This window comes from Cupressus sempervirens, chromosome 8 (genome assembly GCF_028749045.1).
Source record: "Cupressus sempervirens isolate cs-2001-9-10 chromosome 8, ASM2874904v1, whole genome shotgun sequence".
NCBI lineage: Eukaryota > Viridiplantae > Streptophyta > Pinopsida > Cupressales > Cupressaceae > Cupressus > Cupressus sempervirens.
In genome coordinates this window covers 634193400-634206571 of record NC_143125.1, presented here as the reverse complement: position 1 = coordinate 634206571, position 13172 = coordinate 634193400, and the positions used below count along the sequence as shown (strand labels likewise).

The 13172-nt window shown below is 33.6% G+C and overlaps 1 protein-coding gene across 1 annotated transcript; it reads right to left on the bottom strand.

The window, feature by feature from the left end:
* Nucleotides 1-334: 334 nt before the first annotated feature.
* On the bottom strand, nt 335-12962 carry LOC149544023 (putative serine/threonine-protein kinase PBL28). The gene is made up of 3 exons (XM_089795873.1): nt 12717-12962; nt 1705-1733; nt 335-1487 (listed from the first exon to the last, which is right to left on the bottom strand). Exons 1-3 carry the CDS (start codon nt 12960-12962, stop codon nt 335-337), a joined length of 1428 nt encoding a protein of 475 aa, XP_089651999.1.
* Nucleotides 12963-13172: the final 210 nt, after the last annotated feature.

The following is a 13172-nucleotide window of genomic DNA, read 5'->3' as shown; positions in this document are numbered from 1 at the left end:
GTTTCTAGTTGAACTATCCTGAAAGGTCAATGAATAATTGAAGTTCAAAGCCGAAGTTAGAGAGTTCATCTTTGTTGTGAATAGGTAATTTCTCTATTATGAAAGAATGAACAACCAAATATCTTAAAGACTCATCTTTGTTGTGAATCATCTTTGTTGTGAATAGGTAATTTCTCTATTATGAAAGGATGAACAACAGAATATCTTAAAGTTTTTTTGAAAATAGAGACAAAGATATTAAAAGTTGGCCTGATAGCAAGATAATGTTTGTACTGAAATTATGATTGACAAAGCTCTGAATTTTGTACTCGCGATTTAGTTAAAAGATACTTGTTCAAGCAACAACAAGGGAAATTTCTTCTATCTCCTCTATAACACTAATATGTTTGTGAGCTCTGCTCTCCATCGAAGTGAGTTCAGCGACCACACCAATCATATCAGGCCGCTCTGGCTTATCAGGATGAGCACATCTCAGAGCTATGGTTGCAACAGCAAAGGCTTCTTCTACAGCTAAGATGTCCCATCCATCCTCTTTAAGTTTAGCGTCCACAGCTTCTTCAAAACGATTGTTCTCTATCATGTGCCTCACATACCCTGGAATATGAAACTGACTTGAACCCCGTGCTTGATCAACATGCCTCTGCCCCGTTATCATCTCCAACATAACAATCCCAAAGCTATAAACATCGTGTTTATAAGAGAGCTTGTTATTCCAGCAATACTCTGGAGCCCAATACCCTTTGGTGCCTATTATTTTATCGGTAGACCTGTGTGTCCCCTCCCAATCCACTTTCCTAGAAAACCCAAAATCAACAAGCTTTGCCTCATTGTCACTACTATCCAACATGATATTCTGAGGCTTGATATCAACATGAATGATTTTATTCCTGTGCAAGAATTCAACTCCCTTGGCTATTCCAATTATCATTCTCAAGCTCTGCTTCCAACTGTAGGCAAAGTCTCTACTAATTCCTCTCAAATAATCATCTAGAGAACACCCATCTATATACATGTAAGCCAAGTAGGATATATTTGCTTCTATACACCAAGCATATAGCTTGTTTATGTTGATGTGATCCAATCCCTGTAGTAGTTCAACTTCATTCTCCACCCACATTTTGGTGTCAGGTGATTTGTGTTCTATTTCCTTTATAGCCAAATCTCTGCCTTGGAAGGTCCCCCTGTAAACTCGTGCAAAGCTTCCTTCCCCAACATTACGAGACTCATGGCAACACCTTTTGATATAAGCAATCTGATCAAGTGTGAGGTTTGAATAAATATGTGTTGGCATAAGTGGCAGTCCTTGATTCGAGGAGAGACCTGAGTGATTTTGTTCAACATCAGCTTGCCTCACTATATTTACTGGGGCCGAAGGTAAAGGGGAAGTTGTTCCTTCTTCTCTTCGCTCGGGTTCGCGTATCATCCGGCAGATGTTGGCGATTCCAGCAAATAGTATAACTGCTAAAACTGCACCGGAGGAAAATGAAAATAATTAATTAACATGATTGGCAAATGTTTTTGATAGGGACAACTAAATTTGCAAAGTTACAAATTGCTTACAAATTACGGAAAAGATTACTATGGCTGTCGATAGACTTATGGAACCGTCTGATAAAAACGTTAGTAAATGTCATTAGTCAATAATTAGAAAGAACAATGCAAAATATAAAAATTTATGTTTTCCCAAGAACAATTTGATTTTACCGCCCATGGTCGTCCTCAGTGCTTTTCACCTGCCAAGATAAATTCTTATAATTAATTATCATTATCAATAATAATTGTAGTTTAAAAAATGTTTTTTTCACACTTTTTAAAAATCATTTCAGACGATTTCAAATATTCATTTGTTCATGCCATATTAAAACTATTAGTAAAAGTATCATATGACAACAATAAACAGGAAAAGCTGCTATGACAAGAATTCATTGAGCCCATCAGAAATAAAGTCTAGAATTTGTCCCAGGATACCTTGCTCCCAAGCTTGAACATAGCACTTGATTAGAGAGAAGAAATTTTCCTAATCCATTCAAATTGGAGCAATTGGCTTCTGGATTAGATCATCTTAAGATTTTTATCATCAATGTTTCAAATCACACTAGATGATTCATCATTAGAATGAAAGAGAGACAAGAGATGCAAAACACAGTGATGATGAAACACTTGATAGAACACTCAGTGTGATTCTTTAGTGGTAAAAATCTTTAGCACAATCTAATCCAAAAGCTAATCAATAGAATACCAGTTGACATTTTTTTAAAAAATCATAAATCATACAATATTCAACTCTAAATATGAGATTCTCAATTATTAACTAAAAATTTTAGACTTTAAACAATAATTAGTGATCCCATAGTCAACCAGAGCACGTACTAGTTTTTCATGTGGATGTTGCGATTGCATTCTCTTCTTCCTGTCTGTTAATTATTGTTAGTTGGACAGCTGTTATTTCTGACCCGGAAATAGCAGCACTATTTATGGGTAGCTTGGACAGCTGTTCGTCCTTATCTATGAATAGCGGTTGTATTTATGGGTGGTTTGGACAGCTATTTGTCCACTTGCCAAAAATTAGTAAATGGTCATTATTTACTAATTTTAGTGATTCCTTTTGGACACTTTGCAACCAATTCTATTATTGGTTGTCGAGTTGTCTTAATCTCAGCCGTTGGTTAGATTTAATCTCGGACGTTGGTTTACCAACAGGAGTAGTATAGAAAGGGGTCATTGGGTCATTTGGATGTGAAGAAGCTTTTGTGAAGCAGTTTGCAGTGTTAGCAAACAGTTTTGTAGTGTTAGCAAGGGCGCAGTGTTAGCGTGGGGATAGCAGTGGGGAATATCAGCGGGAGAAATTAGGAGGTTGTCGGAGTTCTGCCAGTGAGAGGCAAGGAATTTTGTATCTCTTGATTTGCTGAAGTTTAATATAATTCCTCATCTGTAGAACTGGTTTTCCCTTAGAGTTTTTTCCAGGGACAATTTGTCCGAAAATATTGTGTTCATTGTGTTGCGCATTTCTTTCTGTATTTTATAAGTGAAGTTGCAGTTGTGTTATTCTTCGATATTAGCTGGGAATTTATTTTCAGCAGTTTAATAATCATTTGTGATAGGAGATTAATAATCAGTGACTGCAATAGTTTGATTTTTCACATGGTATCAGAGCATTGTTAAGGGTAGAAGAGTTTTGCCCTAGGAAAGAAATTTTGATCTCTTTAGATTTATTATTGCTTTAAACCCTTGAGATGGCTTCAGCTGGTTTGAGAGATCAGGATAGATTGGATGGTGCCTCAAATTTTGGTGTCTGGAAGGCCAAAATTTATTTATTGTTGGAAGAGAATGGTATCAAGGATTATGCTACCAGTGGTGTACCTGTACCAACGGATGCAACACAGCTTGCAACATATAGGAAGGACGATGCCAAAGCGAGGAGGATTATCCTTGATGGTGTCAAGGATCATATTGTTCCACATATCTCGGAGCTAGATACAGCAAAGAAGATGTGGGACGCCATTCTAAATCTGTACCAGAATGCTACCACTAACAAGAAGTTGATTCTCAGAGAGAAGCTAAAGAATACCCAGATGAATCAGGGAGAAGACGTCACAAGTTACCTCACCAGGTTTGGACTTCAACAAACCAAATAAGTATTGAATTTTTTTGCATGATGATAATGCTACAGTTGGATGATAATATTTTGCATGTTATTTTGGCTGGTATTCCAATTCCACAATGTGCAACCAAACGGAAGAAATCTGTATTCCACAATGAATTCTTGGTCAACCAAACAGTCCCAAATTGGATTCCCTAATCATAATCTAGATTCCAAGTTCCAAAATCCCAAAGCCAGCATTCCGAATGCCAATGCTTAATTTATATTCCAGCAACCACTAAAGAAAATAAAAAACGTATTTGTCCCAGCATTGTGGCAATTTGAAATTAGAAAAGTGATTTATTTTGGTCTAAGTAAAGTTTGGATATTGTCCAATCACAGTTAATTTTTTATAATAGATTCTTCTTCTCATCAAATATGATGCCATGCTTAAAAAGGTGTAAAAGAGCAGGAAAAAGTGAAGCTCCTACTTCTACAGTAAGAATTTTTGTTGTTGATGTAATAGCTTTTATAATATTGTACAAATATTTGCCACTGTAAAGTTTTATTTGTGACTGTAAACTTTTATTTGCGATGATGACCATTCCCAATTGAATGAAATGTATCCTTGAGTTCTAATAGGCAATGAATAGTGACTATAAAGGTAATATAGCTTAGTTTATTATTGCAGTTGAGTTCTTTGAAGGGAAAATTTCATTATCATGCAGTAAAAAGGGAGAGTTATCTTCTTCAAACGGAGTATCCTTGACTCTGTTGGGCTCTCAGATCTGATATTTCATGGTGTGGAAAATTGGACATTTCAATATCCTTTTGGTTGGACTTTGTTTCCATTTTCTTTAGTTGATCGAATCATTGCAGTGACCGTAACTTTAAAGATTTGAATTGTTTTGTATAGGTTTATGTTATTGAATCAATGGAGTGTACCTCGGAAGTGATGATGCACTTTGTAAGATTAATAGACTCTAAACATAGCTCTTTGATGTGCTCACAAAACTCACTTCACTAATGAAAAACGACCACAATCATATTAACCTTCGACAGTGTGAAAAATCAAACTATTACAGTTACTGATTATTTTGAACCTCTTAGACTTGAACTTTTCAAATCTACCATGATGTCATTAAGAAATTGGTATTTCCTCCTATTAAAATTTATCTATAATAAAAGTTTAGTCTTTATGAAGATAAATATTTATCTTTATGTATGGAGTAGCCTAAGGATTACTTGGTTGGTGTTTTGGATTTTGCCTCCACTTCATCCAAAAAATTGACTCCATTCTAAGAATTCCACTCTCCATTCTACCCCCTTCCCCCTGTTAGTGTAGTTTTTTTATTTTTCCTATTTTGCTAGGTTTTTCCTACACTTTTAATAATCTCGCTTAGGTTAATAAAGCATGTCTTATTAGGTGAATGGTTGTGAGGTGTCACCTTCCTACATGTGAGCATCCATTAGCTATCTTGGGAAGATACTTTGCTATCTTTAGTCCGATAGATGGTTGCTCCTCATTGGTTGGTGTTGCCACCTCCTCCCTCTTCCTAGCCTATATAAGCATGCTACCTGGCTTATATTTGTATCTCTTATTTTTTTGCATCCTCTTAATGCTATTTTGCTTCCAGCATTTGCATTACTCTCTTGGAGACTAACTCTATGATGCTATTTTGATTTTGTATCATTTACATTCATAGTTTAGATATTTATTCTTTGCACTAGTTTTCTGGGTTATTAATCTTATCAGATTCTAACATGGTATCAGAGTTTTTCTATGTGCAAGAGTAGATTTTAGTTTCTTTATTTGAGAGATTCGAGGGGGGGCTAATAAACTTTATTGTAGTTTTTTGAAAAATGAAGTATGCTCTTCTCTTGCATCTTTGGATGATCCTAAGAATCAGAAAATTTTTGACAAAAATGGTTTTTCTCTGGGGTTTCAATTTCAAATCTGACAACCAACTTGCATATTAGGAGTTTTCAATCAGTATTGCAGGTTCCAACATGTCATTGATGGACTTAGGAAACTGATCCAATATTTGCATGTCATATTTTGGTTTTTGGGGTCGGTTTTTGATTTTTGGAGCCATTTTTTACTATTAAAGGCATATAATTTACACTACAGCAGCATCTTTTGTACATCAACAAGAAAAACGCTTTTTGAGTTTTGTTCGCAACCCCAAAAAATCATCTGGGTATCTTTTAGATTTTGCATGCAAGCTGTATATTTTGCAGAATTGAACATGCAAAGCTACAGCCATACCCCTCTCTGTTGGCAGTCGCAGATTTGAACACAGCTTTCAAATGTCTCATTCTTGCTCATACGCACTCCGATTTTGATGATTCTTGTTATGAACTTGGCTATTTTTTTGTGCTCTATCCACTAGTGGAGTTGTTTTTTTATTTTCATGCATGAATTCTTCAAAAATTGCAGATTCTCAGCCGTGACTGTGCACAGTTCTCGTTTTGGAAACTTCGGAGGATCATAACTTTCTCATACGACCTTGTATCGAAGTGATTCTTTTTTTGAAAGTGCATGATTTTTCAAGTAGATCGCAGTGGTGCTATCTTTTTCCTTGATTATTGTGCCCAAGTTTCACTTTTAGCATATGCTCTTCATGAGGAGGCCCTATCGGTTTTTCTTTCGTAACTTGAGCATACGGACATATTTTTTCGATCCAAAAAATTCGTCGAAAAGTTGGTTCTAAGACAGAGATGATGGTACAGGTTTTTTTGATTTTTTCTACATTCAAAGCTAGATGTTCTATTTTGCCTTTCGAGAGCCATATCTCGCTCATTCAAACTCTTTTCTGGGCTCGCCAGATATCGTTGGAAAGCTGGTTATGTGAGTTATTTAGTTGCAGAGGTCTTTTATCTAGATTCTGCTCTAGGTTTTTTCTCCTTCAAGTTTTGCACTTTCGCACTTTGGCAGATTACTTGGATTCTACAGGTCCTGGAATCTCTTCTTCTGTTCTTTTGGCTCACTCTTCTTTCTGACTTCTGAGCATTGTATGCTTCTATTCTGTTGCATTCCTTTTTTTGTAAACACACTGAGATAAAGTGTCTACTTTTGCATATCTAGGATCTTGTACACCTTGTGTTTGTTTGTACTCGCACTCAGTTATAAAGTGCCATGGGGGGTCATGATGTTTTGCCATTTTGTGTTCATCCACCTTTGTCAAGTGAATTTTTCTTCCACAACATTAGCCCATGCAGTGTGTCGGTGACACTGCCCTTTATCCTGTGCTTGTACTTCTATTGCACTGTTGGTGTTCCCGATTCTTCTTCTTGCAAATGTTTTTGGCATTGCATTTCAGTGTTCCTGTCACCCCTCTCCCTATTCAGCATTATGGGAGGGTTCACCTATTGGCTCTATTGCTTTTTCGGTTCGGTTGAGTGATCTACGTATTCAGTTTTTGTTCCTATGTACTAGGCAGATCCAGTGGCTAGGCACCTATTCATTTTGGTGAGATGGTTCATCTACTATATAGACACTCATTCATTCCTACCTTTGGAGGTCACCTCTTTGATTGATCAGCTCTTCAGACTTTGTCTTCTCTACCTGGTCATGCACTATTTCAGTGGGGGTTCCAACAATTTCTTTTGACAGTGTTTGCAGCTTCATGATTCAGAGATGCTTCATGCTCTTTTTTGTTCCTCTCTTTGGGATATTTCCTAGATTGGAGGCTTAGTTTCTTTCATCTAGTTCTTTTTCTTGTATTGGGTACCTGATCAGGCCTTGTTGCCGGGACCCATTTTCCTGCTTTTATAGCTTTGCTAGGTTAGCATCCACCTAAGCTTCGCTTATGGGGGGGTGTTAGTGTAGTTTTTTATTTTTCCTATTTTGCTAGGTTTTTCCTACACTTTTAATAATCTCGCTTAAGTTAATAAAGCATGTCTTATTAGGTGAATGGTTGTGAGGTGTCACCTTCCTACATGTGAGCATCCATTAGCTATCTTGGAAAGATACTTTGCTATCTTTAGTCTGATAGATGGTTGCTCCTCATTGGTTGGTGTTGCCACCTCCTCCCTCTTCCTAGCCTATATAAGCATGCTACTTGGCTTGTATTTGTATCTCTTGTTTTTTGCATCCTCTTAATGCTATTTTACTTCCAGCATTTGCATTACTCTCTTGGAGACTAACTCTATGATGTTATTTTAATTTTGTATCATTTGCATTCATAGTTTAGATATTTATTCTTTGCACTAGTTTTCTGGGTTATTAATCTTATCAGATTCTAACACCCCCAAGGTCCAAGTTAACTACCCTAGTGACCCTAAGATACCCAAAAACTCTTCACCTCCAATTACCCAAAACCCTTTCTAGCTTGTACGATTCTTAGATGTAGAGTAGGAAGGTGATGAAATTTCATGGGAAATTCCTAATGAGTTTAATCAAATACATGACAATTGGGAGATTATGGAGGCTCTAATCAGTGGGATGAATAACCAAATACTCTATGAGGTTGAAAACCAAATACTTTACGAGGTTGAAAAATGGAGATGATTAATGCACTGAGAACAAGTTCAAGTTGAACAATCAGCTCGCTAGCTTGACCAACTACAACAAGAATATGCTGGAGAAGATCAGCCAGTCTATGAATTACATCTAGGTTGAGTTGGAGAAATGAATGGAGAAGCATAGAAAGGGATAGGATAGTTTGCAAATGGTGTTCAAGAGAGACTTTGTCTGTAGTGATGTTGCATGTACTCAGCCCCCTAAAATAACTATTGTGGTTGGGCTTATTTTTTTTAAGCCAGAGATGTGAGAGAAAATACAACCAAGAAATACCTATTTTTAGCCAACATAATATCCTTATTGCTCTCCACCTACCATCTAAGCCTTGAGAGCTGACAACGAAATCTATATTCGAAGAAACTTATGAATCAGATCATATGTGGTCCAATGATCAACATTCTCCACAAGGAAATAACAAGGACGGGTTGCTCCTGATGCCACTCTTAAACATCACACACTAATAGAAAAATTAAGCTTAGAAAAATAAGTGAGCTTTGACTATTTAAAACTAGGGATTGGTAGAAGGCTGTTGGGAAGGTGGAGGATGGTTGGAGATCAGTTAAAGGGAAAAAAAGTCAAATTTGACAAACCTTCATTTGATATGTCTTTACATTCTCAGAAGACTGGACCAAAATATAAAACTTGACAATCTTTAGCTTTTAGGGTTGTTTGCCCTCTTGTTGGGAATTTTGGTGTGTCTCTCTATTTTGCCGAGTGGTGTTCCATAGTTGTTTTAAGATCCTTCATTGTTATATCTCTCTTGTTCCTTTGTACAAGGTTTCAGGTTGTTTCAAAACCTATTTTTACTCAATCAAAACACTTTTAACCTAAGAATCAAGCCTTAGTGTGTGATGTTTAAGTCGTTCAACTTCTGACTACTCAAAAAACTAACTTCAAACTTAGCCCTTTATTCAACCATCTGAATCTAAAAGAAAAGAAAAAAACAGAGCGGAAGAAGAAACCCCAAAAACCCTGCAATGTTTACAAACACCTTTCAAGGACTCTAAATTCTGCACCAAATACCTTAAAAAAATACCTGAAGCCTCCCTCCAACGGAACCCATCCGACCACAGAGAATTATTTTCGTTTTAAGGTTAATAGCAATTGTAAAATGACCCTAATATTTCTAAAAAGTATGAATGAAGAACTACGAAAAAACTAAAAATATCAAGGTTTTCACTTGAATGTATATGTTTTTAACTCACATTTATATCGATCGGGTAGTAACTAACTTCTGAGAGCCATAGTTCTAATAATAATAATTTCATTAAAAGAGTGGTTCTTTCAAAAAAAATCATTTCTTTAGATTAATGTTTCTAATTACAAAAACATTTATTCATTATTGAAAAACAAAAGTGATGATGAAGAAAAGCGAACTGTGACTACTTACCAGCTACTATAATTATAATAACAACGGCTGCAGATGAGGGCTCTCACAAAACAGTACTACAACCAAACATTTAAAAAATCTATATACTTCTTTGAAGACAGGCTCTTGACGACCTTTCAACTTAGAACAATCTGTATATGTCTCCCTAGAGCCCAATTATATAACACTGCAGAAACATTTGAGATAAGTAAAAAATATAGATCTTTTGAATTGACTGTCATAATTATACAAATAATTGGGTAGAGTAAAATCTAATTATTAAGTTATACCAAGCAATCAATCTTAGTATACATTTCTAATTCAAACAATAAATTTTCAACCCCTGTAACTATTAAATAAAGTGAAAAAATTTCAGTCTTCTCATGAGAGGATTGAATTGTCAAATTTGCATACCTTTAAAATACGGATCTGACAGTGCAGCAGAGCGTACCTTGTTGAAGTGGGCACAGCTTATTAGCTTTTCAAATGGAATATATGAAACTCAGAACAATAGACAAATTCATTTTTACATCCCACGACAGAGTAAAACATCACCTTGCTGCAGGAAAATGTCTTGCACTTTCCTTGCATAATAGGTACAAACATATAAAGCCAATTCAGAATTTTATTTATATAGAGATATAGATATATATAGGTCATGCAGCTAATTTATACGTTATATTTAAATTGTCGTAATTATAAAATATATAAAGTTAAATCACAATTATTCATTTATTAAATTAAATTAAATTATTTGTTTAGATAATTGTAATGGTAAAATAAGTACAAATATATAAATCAATTTAAAAATATATATTTGTACCAAGTAATTTTTTTTTTATGATTTGTTTAAATTTTTATAATGACAAATATAGTTTAGTCTTTGAGAGGATTGCATTATCTAATTTTCATTATATAGGATCTGCAAGATAAAAGTGTTAAATAGTCAAAATTGACTTATTTTTTTCAAACTTAATATTTTTTTTAGTGTGCCATGTTTAAGGGTGGTGATGGGCTGCCCTTATCAGCTTTTCAAATAGTATAACCAAAATTCAGACCAATAGACATGAAAAAATTTACATTCTAAAACAAAATAATAGAAAATGCTAAAAGAAAATGCCAATTCGGACATGAGGTCCAACTGAGGGCTTCAAAGTGCTAAAAGAAAATGCCTTGCTTCTATGATATATATAAATATATAAAAGAATGTTCAAAATTACATACATATGTTAAGCAATTAATTTATGTGTTATATTATCTACTTAGATTATTGCATCAATGGACCTTTGATCTACTCGTGAAGTTGAATGGCTCACAAATAGTCCACCAGAAATAACCCTCCATAAAAATAAAAATAAATTATTATTATAATTATATATATATATATATAAACAATTGAAAATTAATTATTTATATTAATTAATTTTATAAATTAAATTATATATTTTAATTATTATATTATTTATATTGTAACAATGAAGTATAATTATAAATTATGTGATTTTGGTTTCGCTGGTGAATTATTTCAATGGTACGTGTTATCATGACTGCATAAGAATAACACCCAATGCATTTCTTTAATTGTTTGATTCTTCGACATAACAGTGACTTCCTTTGAAGCAAACGCATTGCATTTTCCTTTACATAATAACTACAAACATGTAAAGCCAATTCGAACTTAAATATGTGGACTAAGCAATTTATTATAGACGTCATATTATTTGTCTTTATTATCTTGGCAATGATACAGGCATATAATACTGTTCTATTTTTAATGGTTTCATATTCAAATGTGATATACTAATACGTACCTTTCAGGGGTGCAAGCGTTACGCTGATAGTGAAATATATTTAAAAATAATTTCTAAAAGGATTATATTGAGACATATTAATGGATTGATATTCCTCTCTATTTTTACATATGTGATTTCTATATATACATACGTATCCCTACCTTTATATCTTTCTTACATACACACTTAGATACACATAATTTCTACCTCCATATTTCTATCTTTTGCATCCCTTTATCTTTAGCCTCTTTTCATCTATACTCTATTTCTTCTATTTTCCTTTAATTAATCTATCTATCTATCTATCTATCACCTCATAATGTCTATCCTTCTATCTTTTTATCTCCCCATCCTCTCGCCTCTTCCCCATTTTGATATTTTATTCTGATCCATTTATCTACACTCTCTCTTTTACCTTCCCTATTCTTATCTCTATCAATAATTTCACATATATATCTCCTCTCTATCTTTCTCTTATTCATTTTATTCAAAACATCCCCCTCCCCTCCTTTCTCACTATCCTCATTCCTCTAGGTATCATTTTCTATATGAAACTAACAACCTAGCAATTTGAAAATCAATAATTAAAAAGTGACTCAACTTAGTAATCTCTAGCTCTTTCTCTTCATCTTACTATATATCATTTTTACTCTTTACCTCCTCCTAACCATCTTTCCTTTTGACCTCTGTATCTCTCTATCTTTACCTTTTATTTACCCCTTTTTATCTAATATACGTTTCTTTCTTTCTCACCCCCTCTCCCCTTTGTATTGCCTCTTTCTCTCCCCATCTTCACATTCTAAAAATTAAAATATGTTATACTTTTAAATTAATTGATAACATATAGAAAATATATAACTAAAAAATGTTTAATATAATATAGATATTAGTTTATAGAAATATTATTATCAAATAAATAATAATAAATGAAGGAAAAAATAAAGACTAAATGATTTGGTTGTTTATTATCTTGTAAGAATAATAAAGCTAAGAACAAATAGATTTTTGAAAGGTTGTTGACAATCAATTAAATCTAAAATCATAAGAAAAACTTAATATTTAATTTTATATAATATTTGTAATATTATTATTTGAAGAGTTTATTTCATTATTAAAATATATAAATTAATAGACATTAATAATAAGAATAAGCTTTTAAAAAGAACAAAAATTCTTCTTTACCTTTTCACTTACAATTTCTTATTTGAATTTATCACAAAGTCATTGATTGGTTGAAAAAAGAGCAACATTTTTAATAGAAAATTTATCAAACATCACATTTCTTTGAAAGAGTTATCAAACTCCATACAAGGATAAATTTCATATAAGGATAAATGTTAGAACACCCTGAAATACAATTGTTTTTTAAAAACCTAATTTGTATCCGAGAGATAAAATAAATATTTCAAAATATTTTTATTACACCTATAATGTATGTAAGCTGCTAACTTTGCAGCCATGAGCCCATATGGTGGACGAAAGATTCCAGGATTGGCGCAGATTGGACATTAATAAAAGTTGTGGAATGAGTAATGCAACTGTCTTCAGCTGCACAATGGACCGCTGAAAAGGGGTAAACGCAAGCAGGCACAAGTTTGCAGGGAAATCGTGTGAGGCAACTGTTTCTTCGTAAGACTCTTGGAAAATCTGAACAAACCGGTCAGGATCTCCCAAGGAGTGAAGCCTATGGACCATATTATTAATGTATTTTATTTTATTTTTAAATTTTCATTTATCATTACTGTTTTTATATATTTAATTTTTATTCTTATCTCTTACTTATTGCAATAGTTTTTTTCTCATTAATTGCATTAAATATTTTTCTCAATCTTAATCTATTTTTATTGGAGCACTACAAAAAAAAAATGTATCAAAGTTATTTATGATATTGTTTGCTTAATCTTT

Coding starts and splice junctions, on each gene's coding strand:
- LOC149544023 (XM_089795873.1), bottom strand. CDS start 12,962: ATGGTCCATAGGCTTCACTCCTTGGGAGATCCTGACCGGTTTGTTCAG. Junction 1,734..12,716: donor TATGGGCTCATGGCTGCAAA/GTTAGCAGCTTA, acceptor TTATCTTGGCAG/GTGAAAAGCACTGAGGACGA. Junction 1,488..1,704: donor ACTGAGGACGACCATGGGCG/GTAAAATCAAAT, acceptor TAATTAATTATT/TTCATTTTCCTCCGGTGCAG.